General features: G+C 37.6%; 1 protein-coding gene across 1 annotated transcript in view; it reads right to left on the bottom strand.

Annotated features, from left to right (window-relative positions):
- Nucleotides 1-21,737, bottom strand: part of ABCA13 (ATP binding cassette subfamily A member 13) — a 200,976-nt gene that overhangs the window by 171,803 nt on the left and 7,436 nt on the right. The window contains exons 3-9 of the mRNA XM_062567937.1: nucleotides 20,139-20,262; nucleotides 10,982-11,133; nucleotides 10,108-10,136; nucleotides 8,369-8,532; nucleotides 6,461-6,585; nucleotides 4,458-4,591; nucleotides 1,157-1,321 (exon numbers count right to left, since the gene is read on the bottom strand). Of these exons, the coding sequence (XP_062423921.1) occupies nucleotides 1,157-1,321; nucleotides 4,458-4,591; nucleotides 6,461-6,585; nucleotides 8,369-8,532; nucleotides 10,108-10,136; nucleotides 10,982-11,133; nucleotides 20,139-20,262 (893 nt within the window). The remainder of the gene's footprint in view (nucleotides 1-1,156; nucleotides 1,322-4,457; nucleotides 4,592-6,460; nucleotides 6,586-8,368; nucleotides 8,533-10,107; nucleotides 10,137-10,981; nucleotides 11,134-20,138; nucleotides 20,263-21,737) is intronic.

Here is a 21,737-nt window from a genome sequence, read left to right as displayed (position 1 = left end):
CATAATGGAGAACAGCAGTCGCAACATATTTTGGCCCCATGACACAGCAACACACGAAGGAAGAGGCTGCATGCTCCCATCAAGTACATGTAATAGGGCATGCCAAGCCATGGTCAAACCTGCTGACCACCCTCTTTTCCTCCACCATTAAACTTCAAGTACCAAGTAGTTATAACAGATTTTCAATACAAGAGATGCTCTGTTCACCAAGGGAATTTCCAGGGACCAGCAGCTTACAGCACTTGAAGTTGCCATTGGAAGGATGTCAGCACTTGCCATATGACATTATTACTGGATTTTTCTATGATAATGATAGGAACTAATTTTGGCAACCACATTAAATGATGACTTCAAGTCATCATACATCTATAACAAAACTTTTATCAAGACAGAAGCTGAAGCCTATATGTTTGAGGAAATATATGATAAGCTCAACTGTACTTACTTTGGATAGCATTTCAAACATCGCCTGAGCAGGTTTATACACAGCTAGTATTTTTTTTTTTTTTTTTTGTGCAAATAAAATACATTTCAGTGGAAAAACACCAGCATTAAGGCAGCTAGATAAGCGTTTTCTCTAAGAAACACTGAATTGGCTTATCCTCTTTTCCACACAACTACATGTGTGTCATCCTAACACAGGTCAATACACTCCCAAGTTGTTTGCCAGACCAGAATTTTTATGTGCTATACTGGAGATTTATTATCATTCACCTCAATACACTTTAGCAACTATTGCAAGAGGTAGCAGAGGGGGAATTAAAAAATTATACGTTATACAGAATTATACATTTTATCAGTACAAGCCTATAAAACTGCTTTCAGTTTTGCTCAAAATTGTGGGTCAAGGTGACAATAAATGGGCTTCCTTCTATCAGGCCTCTGCAGTGCAACAGATTTCACTCAATAGTCTCTATTAGATTTCAGGTCTGTATTTGAATTAATGAGAAAGTCTGATTAAGCAGACACATGGTGACAGATTATTGCCCCATTATAATGATTCCTTATTAGAAAGGATTAGTTTGCCATATTAGCAACATGAAAAAGAATCATGTTAGTAATATTCAGTAGCTAATCTAGACCTTTTTACCAGGTCACTGTTGACAGCTCATCTGCAAAAAATATGGATATGATCTTTGGACTTATTAAAGTGTACCTGTGAATAGAGTCTCAGCTTGCTGACAGCATGGACAAGATAGACTTTGGTCTCACGCCATACAGAAATACAGCCTTCATCATTATTCTCTCCACTTGTTTCATTACCTGGCACACTGGACAGGGCAGAGCAAACAAACTGCCCCAGTGTCTCTTCTGTGGGAACCTGGCAGGGACACAAAAAAAAAACAGATGAGCATGTCAGAGAGCTACCAAGTATTCTCTCTCCTATCGACTTACTAATCTGGTGAAAAAGGAACATCACAGACTCCTTCAGTGAGAGCAAAGCCCATTTATTGCAACACAGTTCTGGGGTACATATTCCAAAGTATTCTGCATGCACAGTGTGGTAGAAAATACCAGTAGCCCCATTAGGGCATTAATCCATCACAGTGAATAATGAGGTTTGTCTACACAAGGAATTTTCACTCTGTAGCTGTAACAGTGCTGCTATTTTTACATTAATTTCTGTTTTGATTATGAACTAGCTTGACAACGATCCAATACATCTGCACCAGAATTTTGCACTAGAATAAAATCATACAGAAACAACTTCACGAGTATAAAAACCATTGACGCAAAAATCCTTCAGTACAATGATACAACTCAAACAATGATTACATACAGCAGACTAGCTTTTAATTGAAAAGTTTATAGGTTTTGGAAATACATCTAAAGGCCAGAATTTCTCTCACAGCCTGACCACGGAACTTGATATTGAAAGATTTATTACTCATCGTGATATAAATTTAAAGCATACAAAAAAAAAAAAAAAAAAAAGTACATCTTAGCCATCCCTAATGAACACTTTGAGGTGCCTGACATTTTAACTCCTTTCAACTGTGACAGAAAATTTGCTGAAAGTTTTACAAATGTTTTGACACCAAACCAGATGCAAAATTAGGCATAAATTTCAAGTATTTATCCATCAGTGCTCAGGGCAGACATTGCCCAGGCTTCCTCATTCCTTCTCACTTTCTTTGAGGGTCTTCAGTGCTCTAAAATGAGCATACAACATGGAGTTATTAACTCAGTCTATAAACAATTAACAAGTGATTTGCCTGAGATCACAAAGTCAACCACCACAGCTACTAGGCTACAGGCAAATAATAATTCAGTCGATCATGCTGGCCAGAGATCATTTCATTACAAGAGTATTAAAAAATTTTGAAGGTTTTCATAATATACCCATTTGCATGTATCAAAACTATTTCTATAATGACAGCTTCTGAAATATGACTCCAGACTACACCCGGCAAAGAGCGTACAAGTTTCTGGTAAATATCAGCATGGTCTATTCAAAACAAAACTATGGACTTCAGTAAAAAATTAGAGATATTTGAAGTGCTCTGCAGTTCAAACCAAACAATCACAACAGTCCATTCTGGTCGGGGGGGGGGGGGGGGGGAACTCTGAAAATAGATTCTCTTCAAAATTTGAGACATTGCTGGCTTATTTAAATAGCACCATTAAGGCAACTCATATCACTCAGGTATATTCATATTAGGATTGCACACGAAGAAGAAATGCTTGATCTAAGAGCCAAGTTCAATTAAAATGCCAAAACATGAAACATAGCTGGACCTTGCCTTCACTTTTTCACATTTTAACATTTTTTAAATGTCATCTGCAAGGTAAAGAAAAACAGGGAGGAAAACATCTCAGTCTCTCAGCACTTGGGAAGTGCTCGATACCCAAGAAGTTCCCTATTTTGATAGTGGTGGTTTGGTGCAGGGGGAAAGGAAGGAAGGGAAGTGGGGAAAAAAGGGGGGGGGGCACAGAATAAATGATGCTTTATAACTAATGACAAAAATAAAGCAATTCAGATCTTACTACTGTAGTATATAGGTAATAGCTCAGTAAAATGCCTAAGTATTTAGCTATTTTCAAATGTAAATAATCTCACTGAATTTCATCTACCTAAAAAAATAAAGTGCTTCAAAGTACTACAGCACTACCAATTACCAGTTTACAGCCATGACAGAGGACAAAAAACCTACTCAAGTTCATTTCACAAGGTTTAATTTAGAGAAATGAATTTCTTCCACTTGAGGACAAGCAGTAACTATATTTGAAGTGTCTGCCAAACAGAATGTCATATCTGAAACATTTGTTAGACAGTGCTGTCAACATCATATACAAGCTGGTTGAATGTCTTTCTTGGATTTATTTTAAAAGAATTCTTCTTCAGTAAAGGTTCTTTTGTGTCCAGAGAAAGGAATTTTTATTTTTATTTTTTAACTGAGAAACTGTATCATTTCAGGAACTAAATATTTTTAGAGTCAAAGAAAAAGTGATTTAATTAACTGAACAGGGTTACACTATTTTTTGCTGAGTTTTACACACAGAAGAGATTTCCTGGGCAAAGAGTGCCTAAGACATGAAAAAGTGCTAAATAAATTCAGGTAGCTTCAAATTCAGGATTTAATTTAAAAGCTTAGCAGACCAAAAAACTGAACTCCTCCACAAGATCACATAATGAATTCACAACTTTGCCATATTCAGCCTCTTACTGCAGCAACATTTACATTTCACTACCTTCTCCAGAAAGGCATACATTCATTAATGTACGCAACTAGGTCTATAGGCATCTTCATATGCAGAATTTCCAGCTGAAGCTAAAAATATTTGTTTTGATGGGAACAAAACCAGCATATTTAACAGACTTGTAGTTGCTTCATAGATTTTCATTCTATCATTTATTTCCTCTGCTCCCCCCCTCAAAAAAACTGATTTGTTCTTTAAATTCATTATTTTTATATTTTTATATATATATTATATTTTTTATATATATTATATATATATATATATATATATATATATATATATATATATAACAACACAACCTATGTAATTCAAAATGGATGACCTCTTAAGAGGTGTTTATTTTCTGTAAAGCCCAAGTAACAAATGCAGGCATTTTAATTCTATTTGTAACTTCTGCAAAGGAACATAGTTAGAGGGGCAACTCAAAATCTACTAACATGAATATTATTAAATAGTGTAGTTTGTTTCCTATTATGAAAAGTACTGTTCCTTATTTATAGATGGCTTCAAGTGATTATGTTCTCCAGTTACCTAATCAGGAATCATAGTGCAAACGCTTACTGCACAAAGCTTTCAAAGCTTTGATTTAATTTTCAAAGCAAGGCTGGCAACATTCACTCAAATTCCTTACATTACAGCTGCTTTTATCTGCCCTTATGAGGTATTTTTATAGTTTTTGTAAGGCAGGAAAAATCCCTTCAGGGTACAAATAAAAACAAGAAGGTGAGAGACACTTTGCAATTTAAATGCCTTACTTCAGGTAGCAGTGATGCATAACTTAGAAGTTTCTCAATACGATGGTCATCTAAACCAAACTTGGATTTAAGGTCCACTCTGACAACATGTGGATCCCATAGCACGTCCCACAGAGAAAGATTATATTGAAAGCCTAGCAGAAAATAAAAAAACAAAAACAAAAACAAAACTTAATCTTTTCTGCTTTTTGTTCATGTTGTTCTTGATTTGTATTTCATGGGATCCAAGCACCATGCTTGCAGCTTAGAGTGTGTGTACCCAAACAGCAGTTACATTACAATAAAATCCATGATTTCAGTGGTAGCATAGTGAGGTGAGCCAGTCTGATGGTATTCAGCTGGATGTCAATACAGTGATGAGAAGCCCCTGCGCAGTGACCCAGACCCGGCAGCATGCCATTCTGAATTGTACCTCTAGTTCAACATGCAGACATGTGGGCTGGAAATTAATTATTTCTGAGAGGGAAAAAAAAAAAAAAAAAAAAAAGAAGAATACCAATTGCACTGTGTAAAAAAGTTTACATGAATTTGCTACCCTTGTACTTCATGCTTCAGACCACAAAAATATTCTTGGGGAGGGTATGTCACATCTTCACTGCAGTCAGAGGTACACAGTGAAGCAAGTCATTTTGAGTTACTTTTATTCTAGTTAGCTTGTGAAGCTGTATCCGTGACAACAGAGGGCTAATGATCGAGTACATATCCAGCTCCCTCACAGGTTTCTCTAACCTACAAAAGAAACCCGTATCACTGCAGAATACCACTGTGATAAGAACCAGACAGGTAACGCACTCAGGTCTGCCTACTTCACTGTCATTGTACCTATTAATTGAACTTCCTAACATAAAAACTTTGTGTGTTCTCTATTTTTAAGCCTAAATCGTCAAATATCTGAACATTCGGTTATACAATTGTATCACACATTACAGCTATTTTGGCCTTTAAGTCTGTAACATACAAGCTGGCACAAATGTAACTTTACAAAAACAAAATATACCTGAACAGGCCTTAACTTTCCCATCTTTCTAATCTTTATCTGGAGTTTCTATGGTACCTTTTCTTTTGCACAGCCAGTATTTCCTCATACTGAGAAAACTCAAAATATCCTCCTCATTTTGAGTTTACTTCTCAAAGAACCAGCTAGAGCTAGTTCAACACAGATCAGTCTGCATATTTGCCAGAGTAATTCAAAATGCCAGCAAATTCAAAATGCCAGCCAGCCATATAGGAACTCTGCTATATTGCTTGTCATTCATTTCTGTTTTGATTAGCCAATTGAAATTTAAGGCACTTGAAAGAAACAGCAATGATTCGAGCCCAGACCCAGGAATTAGAGCTCACCTCCTGTGCAAGGGCAGTATCATCTTCACACTATTTCAATCTGATTTTTGATGGCTGAAGTGGGACTTAGACTACGTACAACTCTTGGGCTGACTTTTGAAGAAGAACAGACAGTTGCACCTAGAGTCTAACTGTTTCTCTACAGTTTGCAAACAAAAATTTGTTCCTGACCTTATCTTGAGGAGCCATCTTGGGCCCAGCCTATATTCTCCAGTTAAAATCATCTCCCATACCTAAGCAGCAGCTGGGGGTAAATGTAGCCCCTAAAGCTGAGGCTAGAATTTGTGGCAACAGAAGAACTAAGGTCAAAGCATGACAGCCACAACACACCACCATGCATGTCAAAACACAAGATTAGTCTTTCAAATGGAAAGGCTAGCCTAACTCACTGCAAAGGAAACTCTCCAAAATTCACCACTGAAAGATCATTTTAAGTGTGATATATTAGACCATTACAATGCTGCTTTATTAAACCATTGCCATAGTCTGATGAAATTTAGTTATCCAGACATAAAACAAATCAATAAACAGGTAAGCACTACAGCAATATATTTCAATTCTTAGACCTTTTAGACTATGAATTTAACAGAAGCTCAGTTACACTATCCCATATTCCTATCATGCTTACAAAGTCTTTAGAAGATTAGAAGCAAATTCCTTACCTTCCAAGCTCCTGTCCTGCACAAAGTGCACTGAGGCAGCAGTTAAATTCAGTACTATTTTCACCACTTCATAGAAACTCTGGCCCAAAGGCATCACAGCTAAATCTTCCAAGGAAGCAAAGGTACTGAAAGTGTAGAGAGGGAAAAAAACAGAACAAAACAAAAAAAGCAAAAAAAAACACCTCTGTGTACACTCAGAGCTGAAAGAGATTTGAGAAAGATGAAGCACAAGTGACTAAATACTAAAATACATATCTAGTGTTGAAAGATTAATTTTGTCAAATTAGGTTTTTCATGGAAAAATGCAAGTCAAGATTTTACATTTGCATTTTCATCCAATTTTTATTAAAAGAAACAAACCAACATTCACAAAAAAGGAAAAAAATGAATTAAAAATAAGCAGTGAGAGCAAGAATATCAGCATTCTACCAGTCACTCCTGCAGCAAGACAAGATGGATACAGAGAGGCTTATTTTACCCTCCACTCAATCTGTAGAGAAAGTAAGAACCTTTAGAGCAACAGCTCACTTACTCTCACAAAAAAAGCATATTATAGAAAACATTGATAAAAATATGTCTGATTTTTTTGCAGGTCTCAGTTTCACTCACCTTAGCTATGGAGCAAACTTCCTTGTTAATGCAGCCATAGTGTATTTAAAAGTTTACTGCAAATTTTTCAGTTATTTCCTATAGGGCATTCCTTCGCTGTTATACAAATAAAACTCCAATTTGGTTAGTCAGAATTGACAACTGCATTAACACTGATTTCCAACAGTTGTGGGGAGGAGGGGAAACTTGAAGCCGCTTACCCAAACAGGTGTGGAAAGGGTACCCCACAAAGAGGGGAAGGGGGGACATTAAAAAGCACAAACCCAAAGGAAGGGGAACATTTTTTGTAAAATTCTTAGGGTTGGTTTGCTTTTTGTAGCACGCTCGCGCATCTCCCGCTGCCGGGGCCACGCTGCACTTCCCTGGAGCTGCTGCTACTCTTCCCAGTCGGGAAATGCAATGGCAGCAGCAGCTGCTGAAAAAGGCCAGGCACATTCATCCCCTTCCCACTCAGTCCTTGCTACATATGACTCAGGAGAGAAATGATTGCTAAGATTATATTAACAGATTTGTGGCTTGATCAAGCAGAACGGTCAGTGGTTACTGTTGTCGTTGTTTGTTACCCCTGTTACACGGGGTAAACTGGTGAAGTTCATGGCCAATCCTAACAAAAGCAGCAAGCTTAGCTGGCCTCCTCTAGCCTTACCTGTTACTTACTACAGCTTCTATTACCTATCAATTCTGGCAAATATATTTCTGACTTTTATCAAAAGTCCCTGTAGTTATTTTTCCTCATTTTGTGTTTTTTTGTGCCTCTTCCTTGAAATCCAGCTGTCCTTTATCTGAGTCAGATGACTCAGAATATAACCCCCATGGGTTCTTTTCTTACTACTTATTCTCTTTCTAGATAACAGCCAAAGCTATTTTGATAGCAAGAGGCTTGAGAAATAAACCGACACCACTTTCTTCATATCAAACAAGTGCTAAACACGTTAAACTATGCAAAATCCAAATCATTATTTTCTTAAATAAATGCATAACTATTCTATCTTTTGAGGAATCCCAAAGCACATGCCAAAGTTTCGGGCTGTTTTATATGGTGGGGTCACTTGAGTCTTGCTAAAATGAAGTATTTCTCTGAGACCGCTGGGTAACCTCTACTAAGCTGGAGAGAGATGAAAGATAGTTACAGAGGAATCAGAATGGTGAGAACTCCTATTGTATCGCTATGAAAGCAGAATCCAGTTAAGAGAAGAAAGTTTCACCATCCCTACACTGAGAAGAGGGCTCCTTTTATTAAGTAGGCTGTGAGGATAACATGAACAGAGCACCTTAAACTAAGCATGTACTAGTACTTACTTTTTAATAGCTTTGAGAAACTGTGCTATTGCACCTAACCCATCTTCTGTGTAGAAGCTGCTCAATTTAAGCTGAGGGAGTAAATGCAGAAGGTCCCAAAAATGTGGTTGCTTGTATAGATTTTCTATTTGAGAAATCATTGCCTCTGCTTCGTTCAAATTCACCTTTATGGGAGGAAAAAATTAAAATGTGAACACTTCCTTTAAAGGGAGAAGGAAGGAAAAAAAAAAAAAAAGACTAGCAGTTGCCTATTACCACAGTTCTCCTGAACTTTTTGCCATTTAAGATACTTTCTCAGGTGTGAACAATTTATCTCACTTTGGTAATTCACCTTATCAATTTAGTGATACTTTGAACTTACGGCAGCTTGGTTTCAGCTATATCTCTGCTCTGATGGATAACAGAGATCGGAGAAAAGCTAAACTATCTCTTTCTGATCAGAAGCGTAACAGGACATGCCATACTCTCCTAAAGAGAGGGGCTGTCTTTAAGGTCCAACACAGAAAGACCTCTTAAGCCCCACAATTAATTTTTAAGTATAGGTAATAAAGACTAGGATTCTGAAAGGGACACTCCATCTTCCTTACAGTTCCTCCTTGGGAAAAGAAAAAAAAAATAATTAAACCCAAAGAAAAATTGATAAGAAAGGAAGTGATTGAGGTAAAAAGATATATTTTATAGGACTATGCCATCAGATATTTATACAAAATACAGGATTTAGCAAAACTTTTTTATGCAATCCTTGTTTCTCTAACTGAATGTTTCACTAGGGCTCTTCTGAATAATATTCAGCAAAATGAGTATGGTTTATACAATACAAGAGGCTTGTGTATACAAGCTCTGTAACCAATACTGATAGGCTATTTTCAACATCTTTTAAAATGTTGATGAACACAAATGATTCTATTTTGTATTCCATTCCATAAAGGACGTTTCATATTGCTACAGCTCTTTTCAATCAAATATCACATAAGCAATTTAAAATTTGACGCTATTAAAATGCCATCTAATTCAAAATTATAAATCAGAAATCTGAGTTTCATGAAGTATCAGTTGCAATCACTAAGTAGAAAACTCATTTTTAAATACTTTTAAAATGAAGTCAATGATCTGTGAAAGGTACAGAAATGACAGCAATGGAGATCAGTTAATGTGCCCGTTCAGTTGCCTTCTTTCTGTAGACTGCCAACAAATTCTGAAAGATTGATGCATCAGGGACTTCACAAAGAGCAAACTCTTTTCACATATACTGCCAAAGAGATTCTGGAAAGAATCATGCAGCATTTTGTGAACCTGTCTTCCTTCACCCCCAATCAAGTTTGCCTGTCATATTTAATGAATCACAAAACTAAGCTCAAAGTAATCTCCTCCAAACATCATCCCCACCTTTTCAATCTGTTTTCCCTTTCTATTTTATTTTTAATAATAAGTACACATTAAGATAAAAAAGCCTTGTAAGACTAACAATTTCATACAGTTACTCAAGGTCTGGCAGATACACTTTTATAATTCTCCTAATAAATAAATAGCCTTCAACCAGGAATGTTTTTTAGCTACTAACAGCCTAGACTAGTTTAAATCTAGCAACCAGTACATTAAAAGATTTTCAAGATATTTTTTCCTTTAAAAACAAATCTTTTTTTGTTAAAACTTGACAGAATATGAATTTCTAACCATTATAATAAAGCTGCCTCAAAATCCAGAATTGCAATTTAGAAATAAACTGCAAAAACACTTACAGTTAGAAGAGTGGTGCTGTTATGGAGCCCTGTAAAATAAATATTTTTCCTTTACAGAGAAGCATTATTAACTTCAAAAGAACCCATTTTATAAGCAACAGCAAGTAGTACATAAAGAGCACTTCAACTGTAACACCTCTAGGAAGCTAGTGATCCACTGATTTCCTGTGTTTTCCAATGGTTTTTGCTATTATCACAAACTACTTTATAGAAATTGTTTATCACTCAGAGAAAATCATCACATCAACTGCCAGATGAATGTACTAGCCCTAGAAAGCTAAGCATGAAACTGCCAGATTTTCCAAAATCTTTCTGCTTAAATCATCAGCCAGAAAGACAAAGCAAGAGAGGATCCTGAGGGCCTGCCTATCTGCTACAAGGGCCTGCCTATCTGCTACAAGGCGGCTCAGGACACATGGGAACAGCGTGGAAACATCAGACCCTCAGTATTTCCAGTTTCACTCTTCTAGTGCAGGACCAATTTGTTTGCCCAGGGTCACCGAGCATTATTAGCTGGTTTGGATTTCTGCTATTCCTATATCCTCTAATACAGCATAGACTTCAACAAGGGAGAAAAACAGGTCATTCCCCAGATCAACAGACCTATCTTCCTAAATCTTGATGGTTACTTCTGACCATGTTAGACTGAGCAATTGTGCAGAAAACAAGGAAACAATTTTAGAAAGCTAACTGTCGTTAGGAATTTTATGATGGCCACAGTAATACTAAAAATAACAATGTTTTTTTCTTAGATTAGCTAAAATTGTGGAAGCGGTGAGGTGAAACATTAATTAAGATAAAATCATACCTTTGTTCAGTGGTTTTTACTATCTGGTTGGCAAAGCAATTCATTATTAGAAAGATCATAGTTTACCTGAAAGCTTTGAGTCTTCTTCCCATAGTTCTTCTAAAGCCATGGCTTTCTCTGTGGTCTCAATAAATCCCTTTGCAAGATCTTGTATCTCTTTCATGAAAGTTAGATCAGGTCCTATAAAGCTTTCTGGACCACCTTGGAAACCAGAAGTACTTTTCACAGAAAGATAGACAGGAAAAAAAAATTACAACTTGGAAGCAAATAGCTGAAAGATGCGTGTATCACCTCACAACAGTATTCTGAGCGTTCCCCCCACCACGTAACTGTTATGTATTTATCCAGTTCTTGTTTTGCTCAGGTCATTAGCATGTGAATTACACTACTGAATCTCAAAATCATAGTAAGGAGACAGGTGAGCACTGGAGCAGCTCACCTATACTAATAACCCTATTCCAGCAGCAGCCAAAGATGGACATGTCCAAAGAAGTCTTTGACAGGTATGAATACTCTCAAGTCCTTCACTGGTCTGTTGTGAGTCAGAGGATGGATCTTTCATGGCCTGTACCCCATGAAGTTCCAGGTTTCTTATTGCATCTAAGGCAATGTAACCAAACTGTTATCCAGAACATGAGATACCTGTAATTCTGGTCTTTCTGGGCACTGAAGAAAGTTGGTGCTTCCTCTTCAGTTAGTTTACTAAGCAGCAAAGAACTACAATACTGTCATCTTAACAAAAAAAGCAGCAACACTAGCACTAATTGTATGCTGATTCCAAATGACAGACCCCTTAAGTTACAGTTCTATTTGAAACATAAGGAGAATGACATATGTGATTAAATACTTTTGCTTTTGCTTTATGCTGACTCCCGCACTGAATACTAACATAGTGTAAGTAAATATTTGACTCTTTGTTTATAGAAACTTTTCATGTTCCTTTGGAAACTATATGTATGTGTGTGTGTGTGTGTATGTATATATATGTTCTCAGATCTAAGTCTCTATTGTTAAAAAAAAAAAACTATAGTTTGTATACGGCATATGACAGTTCAAATGCTTTCAACCACTTATTATAAAGGTAGTACTATATTATCACTACCAACTTTCCTCTGATCTTAACTCAAAGATTCAAATAAATTCATGGCATATGCTGTCTGTAATATTACCATCTGGTGGCTACTTAGTAACAACAATTTTCTTATTCAGTGCTTATTTCAAGGTGAAATTAGAAGTCAAGACTCTCTCACGCTTCTCTACAAATCAGAATTACTGATTTTGCTATCCCAAAGCACAGTAAACAATGGAATAGCGATCCTTAACATGTTACTAGGCAGCTGAATTACATTTTAACTTACAGAAAATTCAGGTGATCTTATGATGAAAACCTGTGCAGCAAAAACACTGCTTTTTTTCATAAGTTGCACAATTAGCTGTTGTATCATCCCCATCTAAAAATAAAGAGTTCCATTCCTTTCTTGTAAAACCTATATGTAAACGTTGCTTTTGGTACAGTTTAATGAATCTGATGAGGCTGAGATTCACAAACTGTACCTGAGTGAAATAATAATAAAAACACATATAAAAAGTGCCCCCCACACACAACAGCCATTATCCTCCAACCTCACTCCCTAATTAAGTTGATTCAATTTATCCCACTTGATTTCTTCCAGCTAATACCTACCAACATTACCATGACCATAATTAACGAAACCTTAAAACGGTAAGTCTCATGAGCAGCACCTCAAAAGCAATGCAGTTCAATGAAATGAACTGAGCTTCTTCAGTTATCCTCAATGCTCTAAGGTCCAAAGTTTCAAAGTACAAATTTTTTTAACATAAAAATCATACAAACTCAGCAGCAGAGAGTGCTCGTATAAAGTCACACAAACCTTAAGGCCACTTCAGTGAACAGTGACAGTAAAACACATACCATAAGAAGAGAACAAGGCAGAGTCCTAGGAGTTGTACACAAGAGTGGGAGAAGGAGAGAATTCAGTGTTAAGACTAGGCACAACAGATGAAACAAAACACAGATGATTTCAAGAAAACGTCCATTACTGTAAGAGGACTGTTCTTGGTACTGTCATAAATGGGAAATTACTAAGTCCTCAGAGAACTTTTGGGCCGAGACAAACAGTTTGAGACCATGTACCAATTACTTGGCCGTTGTGGCTTTTTAAAAAAAATAAAATAAAAAATTGAAAATAATTTGATTCTGTAACAGGCTAAAATTAAGAGTAAAGAACATTTTAAGAACTTGAATAACTTTTTATTTGATCTATATTTCTTTATTGAGACCATATTACTGAAATATTTTCCTCCTAACAATGACTTAAACTAGACAACAGTCAAAGACGTCTTAAGTGATGTACAGTTTTACTTTTTAACTGGATCAGATAGGCCTAATGCTCTCAAAAAAAAACAGCCACAAAATTATAGACAGAGTGCTTCTTTCTCTCTAGTTTGTATATAGAGTTTGTATGCCTCTCTAATTCTCATTAACATACCCCTAGAGTTGTCCTCAAATTTCAAGTAAGAGATAAGGAGAAAACTTAAGATTAAAACATCCAGCAAGTTCTTGACTGTTTCAGTGCAGCTCGTTTGGATCCCAGCTCGGCTGACAGCCAGCAAGACTCGTAGAAAACTCTCACTAACCTCACACTTCAGTGAATTAAGGGCAGAACAATTCCCCCATGACATTTTTTTCTTTTAAATAGAGTTCTAAAAGGTAAACTTGTGTTGTTCAGAGGGAGGCTTTTAGAGTGATTAATAGCTGCACTTTAGCTACCACTTTTAAAATACCGCATAAATTCCCGTACTGCTAGCACACCTACACCCTGAAATTTGAGCGCTATAGACATTGGCATTTGAAAGAGCAGAACAGGAACACCAACTGCACCCAGAACTTCCTAGCACTGTGCTTTTCAAGCACGGACAAGTGGCCAGCGCTCGACCCAAGCTAACAGCAGCCAGAGCAGTGAGAGCACAAGTCTAGTCAAGAACGCAACCAGAAAAAAGTGCTCTAGTTCAGTTTTCACAGGATTTTCCACAAAATACTTTTGTCCAAAACTTGTCGAACTTTAAACTTGCAGCTCAGCTCACAACATACCGTCAGTTAACAGAGTCACCAGTATTTTGAGAAGCACAGCGTGAAGGCAGCACCACAAACAGCCTGTGCTGTTTTCCCTCCAAACTAGAGGCAAGTCTTGCGTTCCCAGATTAAAAATCTCCCTGTTTCGGAGGCATTGCAAACAATCACGTTCCTAGGGCAAAAAGGACACGCGCACAGGAGGGTTGTGGGCGCTACGCAGCCTCCAGCTTCACACAGATGCCAGTGAGGGGGTGCAGCTAATAACTGCCTCCCCTCCTGCCCCCACCATGCTTGCGCTGATCAAGAGTAGGGCAGCAGAAAACCTTGGCATCTCATTTTATGCACTGCAGCCACCATTTTAAATATGTAGCAGAAGCACATCCGATTTACAATAGCCTGAATCATGTGAATATTAATCACTTGCATTACTCGGTTCTCTAGCAAGTAATCTGGGCTTGGAAACTATCTAGCCTCATGCTGGATCAGGAGGGTCGCGCACGGGCAGGAGCAGAGTCAGTAGCATTTCATGGGTAACAGATAAAGAGTCTGTTTAGCACCAGCTTTTCAAATGAGAGGATAACTTAGATCTACCCCGTGCCCAGGGGAGAGAACATGCTGTCTGCTATTCATTGCTTACTTTCAAAATGCTCTCTCGCTACCTGTAAAGCTTCCTCTGAACACGGAAAATGAGCAAAGGCTTCAACTCCTGCTGCCTGATGCTCTGTGTGTGCCCGTGGCAGCAGCCTGCTAGCTCATCCAGTCCCCTCTGCCTCCAAGTTAGGGGGCTGGGAACACAAGGTGTTCCCCTGTAAAGGGTCCCACAGGGGGTGGAGGAGGGATACGCACAACTAGGGGAAACACACAGATCAGGAACAGTAAAGAAAATACCTGGTAGCTCTTGGAGTGCAGCAGCTTCGAAGAGCTTTAGTGAGAAGTGCAGGAAAGCAAGTTGATAGTGCAACCTTAGTGGGAGCTGGGAAGTAGTAGAGGGATGTAGGTATTCAGGGCATGAAAGGGTGAAAAACCCCAAAACTCCAAAAACAATCAATCAAAAAAAAAGAAACAAGTAAAAGGCCTAACTGTTACAGAAAAGCAGGCAAGTGGTCTAATAAACTTGCAGAACCACTGTACTTCCAAATATAAGCCTCCCAGTAGGAGAAGAAAAGCGTCTTGGGATCTACTGTTCCTGAGTTGTTAGATAAAGGGGATTTTCACATGAGGAACAGTGTCAGCCAGCTCCCTCTCATGCCCCCTTCTGCTGCAGTCCTGGTGACTCTAGGGACTGAGCAGAACCTCATTTAAAAGAGTAAATGGTAACTGTGATATTATTTGTCATGCTCAGTTTTATAAGACAGTTGAAAATATTACAGACATTCTATTTACTGAATGTTTATGCTAAGTTTTAAAGGTTTTTATTTAACAGGGGACTATATATATTTCCTAGTGAGAATGACAAGAGATATTTCTAATTTCATGATTCAGCATAAGCTAGATAAAGTTGCACAGAAAGATATCGTTGTCTTGCCAGAAAAGACTTGAAACTAGACTTCAAAACCAGCTGTAGGAACAGTCAAAACAGGCAGTTTTCAGACAGTTTGCCAGTCAAAATAAGTGCTGTACAACAGTGCTCTTCTCCCAAAGAGCCTGCTTTCAGGTGCAGAAGGACACTAACATACTTGTTTAAAGGAAGTCAACAGCAGCAGTCACTAGAATCAATAAAGAGAGAAACCAAGGGATGACAAAAACAAAGATCCCAGTAATTTGTAAGAGGGGGCATACATGATTAGAACTAATGTTTTAAGCGAAGGTATCTGTATCGTTTCAACATCTGTGGTAACTCTTCCCTCTATTGTGCCTTTCCAGAAGTAGTTGTATGAAGACAGAAATCTATTTTAACTATTGAAAAAACATCCATACTAGTTTTGACCATGACAAAGCACCACAGAAGAACAAGAAGTCTCTATCACTTAAGCATACAAAAGCTATTGGCATTTCCTAAAGCCATGGCTCAAACACAAATTCTGATCAAAATTAGCCAGTTACTCAAAATGAAAATAAAAATTTTTCAGAGCTTGTCTGAGAGCTGAGCTAAAACGTGCGATGCCATTTAGACTGGGGATTTTCCATAAGCCTCTCGGCTAACTCTTGTCTCAACCTGGCCCCTGCTGCTACATTAAAAATTTCTAAAATAGCAAAGACCCAGCTATGCTGGCTCCCATTTGGTCTGATCTCAGAACAGCTCAGAGGCATGACGTTCCCATCAGCACCAATACACGTACTGGATGACAGCGTACCGCATGGTCTGCTGCAGAAAGGTAGGACCTTTCCCACCATGCTGCACATTGTATTATAACCTTTCCAAACTACAGAGAAGGAAGAAAGAAACAGACAACAATGACCCAGGTTTTCTTCTAGCTGTTGTCAACAGAGAGTAAAAGCGAGGTGGCACAAGGAAACCATAGCCTCAGCCCAGCCTACCACATCAAGACAGAACCAAGAGCTTTTGTAGAGGCTAAAGAGAGGAGCAGGGAACAAAGCCTCATGCTATTTGGACATGGATCCTTTCCAAAGGATCAGAGGAAGTGATAGATTTTACTGCAAATCAGAATTAAACTGATGCCAACTTTGGAAGTAGAGAGCCACCTGCGAGGACTCAGTGGCCTGAGGAAAAGAGTGCAGAAAGGATTTCAGTCTTCTGTTTTCAAACCTGGTTAATCTGAGCTTTCTCTGCTTAGAAAGATATGTTTCTAATTTTTATTCTAACTAAATCTGAGTGTTTTGAGCTTAAAAGCACTTTGAGTACTCCACGGAGTTCCCAATAGGAAAAGGGCAAAAAAGATCCATTTCACCAACCCAGCCAATTCAGCTCCCTCCGCCCCACCCCAGGCACCTATGACAGGCAGGAGGTTCATTTAATCCTTCCCCCTTTCTTTCCTTCTCTCCCATCCCCAGAAATAAGCTTACTTTAGAGAAGGATACAGACTACTGCTCTGTAAAAAGTCATATGGGTCAAACAAAGGATTACGCTCTGGCAGTGGATATTTAAAAGCATTGTTTCTATCACTTGCTCCCATTGATGCTCTTCCTGAGGTTCTTGCTGCACTTAACACTTCAGTACCTCAATGAAGCCACACTTGTATACAATTTGTGTTAATTTGAAAAGATCACAGCATTTCTTTTTGAAAGACGTGGTGTCTACAATGGTAGTTTTCCTACCAGCTTTATGCACAGAAAACTTGCTTCTTGATGTGATGTACAAAACCAATTTCCAAAAAACTGTATTCTGCTATAATTATACAGATTTGGCTATTTGAATGGTTTATTGTTTTTATAGGGAAGGATCTACAGAAGTCATAGAATGACTTTTTCCAAGAGAAGATAACTGTATATTTCAAACTGATAGTATGGTACATACTACATGTAAAAACAAATGGTTAAGTGTCCATGTAAGCTGTGCATAATCCTTGATTTAACCTTAATAAAGACAACATTGTTAATTCAAAGCAAGCCCAAAGTGATATAAATAACTGGCTATGTTCCAAAGTATATCCACAAAGGAAAGATAATTGGTATTACAGTTCCTATGCCAACCCTTTTCTCCAGCCAACACAGTAGCATTGCTAGGATTCAGTTATGTTTGGTTGATCTCAAGCTGACAATTTGGATCCCCAAGGCTGTTGGCAGCCAGCATAAGTCAGAACATCCCTTAGGTTGATCTAATTTATACTGATAGACCTGCTGGAATAGACTGACTTCAAGATGAACTTCATGCTACCTTGTCACCCTTTTCCTGACCTAAGCTACTATGTGGCCTGTTTCAAGTTTATAAATACACATATATGCATGCATTTCACTTACAATTGGAAAAAGAAAAGAAAATACACTGAATAATTCTTCTGATTCTTAAGTAGGTCTAAGATCGCCTCCAGGAAATTCTTTCCTGCTTTTCTTTTGAGACTAAATATAATATGAGCGGTCCATTCAAAGCAGTGTAAATAATCATGCAGACTAATCAATACAGTTTATACTTTATAAAAGTAATATACTTAAGTAGCATCTAAAGGAATAGAACTATCCTTTTAGAAACAATTAAAAAAAAATAAAATGGCCAATAGCTATCATAACCTTATAGCGCAGTCATATAGTATTGCCATTGCTAGTAACACAGGCCACAGGCTTTGTACTGAGTTTTCAAGCCCACTGGACAGAGGCTTGTCAGATTTGCTATGTCTGAACTTTTCTTGACCTGCCTGCAATTTTGTTTTTGATATGGTGTAGTTGTAATTCTTTTCTGGTATGGCGTCTTCCCACCACCACCACTACCAAAATTAAAAGATTTAGTTTGTCCTTAGTTTCGTACACACACAGCACTAACAAGCAATTATTCATCACAGAATGAGATATTTATGACTAACACAGCAAAACACTGCAGAAGAATACAGGCCAAGTGTGATGAGCAGAGGCCTTAAGAACTGGAGATACAGGAAATAGTATGGAGAAGCATAGGCATATAAGCACAGATAGACAAGAGATGGGGCACGGGACAGCACTGGGAACCCCACAGCTACAAATAACTCAGCAGTGATCAGTTAAAGAAATGCAGAGCAGGAGCTGGACAAAACTACGTTCTCTTTGGTACCTATGAAACAGACACAAGTAAAATGTACCGTATTTAGCATATTCAGATGTAATACGGAATTGCAAACCAATAAAGAAAGAGGAAGGTGTAAAGGCATGTTAGCAAACAAAAATGACCCAAAGCAGATCCTAGAGGGAGCAAGAAAGCATCAACACTATATTCCTCCAGGCAAAGGACTCCAGAAGTTGATGATTTGCCTTAAGATTTAAGGCACCGTCAGATAAAACCACTGACCTTAGGAACCAGAGGAGCAGTGGAAGGCCAAGGATATCACCAGGGAAAAGGGTAGAAATTAAATGTATATAGTGCAAATTACTGAGTTTTTTTTTAAGTAGTAATCTTTTTCTGTAGTGATTATATTTGGTCTAATAACTGAAGTCTTAACAGTCTAAGCCAAAATTCATCATACTAACAATAAATTATTTGATATATAAGGTGTTTCCTCTCCATAGCATAAAACTATACAAGATAAATAATTAACAGATTCTACACAAACAGCTAGAACAGAGTAGTCAAAACATAGAAATTATAACCAATTGCTTTAATACTAAAGCTTTATACTTGCTGCATGCTGGCTTTATTGCTATCTATAAAACTATGTTATCTATCAACTTCTACACTAATAAATCATAAAAAGGTGATGCTATCAGGCAATTAACTGACTCAAATCTACAAGATTTTTGTAGGCATTCTCAGTTTTCTGAGAACAGAATATACACGCACACCTTTTTTTATTAGCTCACCTTAATTTGCCTGTATTATTATATATCTAAAAGGTTGCTTATGACTGCATCCATCAGCCACAGAGTATGCCATTAATATGCATACGTGGTTTTGCATCTCAGTGTTTTTCAACATTTGGAAGCAGATGAGAGTAAAACACTTCTTAAAGGAAAGACCAAATTAAAAATTCTTCCTTTCTCTTTATTCTGAGATCCTGTGACAAGAACCTCTTCCCCCCCCCCCCCTTCATTCGGTTACAGAGATTCTGCTGCTTCTGTTTGGTTCTTTGTGTGTCTTACTCAAGAGCTATCCTTGTTTTTGCTTTTCTGTGTTGATGTCTACCACCATGTACACTCTCAAACTACTCAAAGCATAAATCCATATATGATATACTTTGTCAGTCTATCTCACATAATAACAGAAGTACCAGTGAAAGCTGAAGTGTGAAGCATGTTCTTATGTGGCAGCAGTGAAGGGCAAATATATTACAGGGGCCCTCCCACCAATTATCCCCTCCACAGAAATTTTTAATAAAGTACCTTCTTTAAAAAAGCAACTTCAAGATTTCGTTGTGTCTGTTAACAGCATGAAACACAAGGCAAAGATTAGAAAGAGGCATGATTATGACTGACACATTCATAAGGACACTGAGGGAAACTTAGTTTGCAGTAATAAAGCTCCTATACTTCCTAGACAATGACAACTACTTTACTGTAGGAAAAGGTGCACAGAGGATTTCTGAGCCGCGTCGAGTTTATACATCTTACCGTAAACGGCTGGTTTTGTGTGTTGTGTAACTGGTATTCCTGCATCTTGAACCAACATTACAAAAAAGAGTCCGCACAAAAGGATAAAGGCCCCGACTTGGCAAATCCCGAGCTTCCAAGTAACCTAAAAACAAACAGCAGCAGAATTGAAACCAGTGACACTGCAGTTACAAAGCCTGTACAATAATGTTGTATTCCCTTCTCATAGAAGGTGGCTTTGTCACCTGTCAGCAATGAAGTTACATCAATAGTATTTCATTTAGGAATAACTAATTCACCACAGACAATGGAGAACTACTGTGTCAGACTATGACAACAGTGGTACATTAGAGAGCAGTCTTTGGAAAACCTATTTTCACAGTAGTGACACCGTTGCAACATCATTATGTGCTTGCTAGCCTGTCCATCCAACACATTTAATGACTTAGCTTGGAACTTGGAAATCTTCACAGAAACGGTATTTCTCCTCTTTTCTCTCAGGCTTTCATGAGATGAAGGAACTGATATTGAGTGATGTTTCAGTTTGCATCCATCAAGATTAGATAAACAGCAATTTTTCTATGTTTTCTGAGAACTTAAACCTCAAAACATGAAACAACTTTTTGCTTACCTTGTAATATAATTACTAGCCACAGGACTCCCGTTTAAGTTAATCTCTTGGTTTTAAGCAGCTAAAACTGGCATAGTTCAAAGACCATTCCCAAATTAACCTTTTTATAACTATTACATCAAAATTATGAGGGGGAGATAAGAAAGATACTAAGGCAAGTTTAAATAAACATAATATAGTTCAAAAAACTAATATTTGGACTAATATTCTTACTGAATACTCATAATTGAAAGATGCAGAAATAGGAAAATTACTACATTATAACACTTAAAAATTCTAATTTTAAATTCATATCAATATTTTGGAAGCATGCACCATTAGAATTTGCACCATTAGTGAAACTTTCATTTCTTAGATGTATAAAATCATTAATTTTGAGTTGTGAAGGACACTGCCAATTGCAGATCATTTTTATTCATACTTAGAACACTTTAGGTCACTTCGTAGAAAGCTCCCCAAGTGCCTCCACTGGATCCCTTTCCACTGAAAGCGAAGCAGAAGTAAATGCACACCTAATGCACTCAAACCACTAACATACAATGTATCCTTGGGACCAGAGTAGAGCTAGTCTAAAATAACCTTATACAGCACAAACCTAGACTCTCTCCAGCTATCTCACCCTAGAGATCTCCAGCTGTTTTATCGAATTGGTTGCTACTGTTGCTAAAGCCAGTTTGTCCTCCAGTGACTTCGAAGCAAAGCAGCTTACTATGGTCCCCTTTTTATAGAGCAAAGGTATCCTATCAAGCAACAAGCTTTTCATTATTTAGTTTAAGAGAGGGGAGTTTAGAAACAGCGTCAATCCATTCCTAAAGCAAACTATAACTATTCATATAGCTTGGGGAGGAGGAAGGAAGCATCTCTTTCATATCTGGCAAGATCTCACATACAGTTATTCTCTCTTTACCTAGATGTCCTCTATACTTTCAAAGAGGACAATATTCTTAGCCTGCTATCCCCTTAATAATAGAAGGATTATTTGAAAAGTA

Source organism: Rhea pennata, chromosome 2, assembly GCF_028389875.1.
Source record: "Rhea pennata isolate bPtePen1 chromosome 2, bPtePen1.pri, whole genome shotgun sequence".
NCBI lineage: Eukaryota > Metazoa > Chordata > Aves > Rheiformes > Rheidae > Rhea > Rhea pennata.
This window is presented reverse-complemented; position numbering and strand designations above follow the sequence as displayed.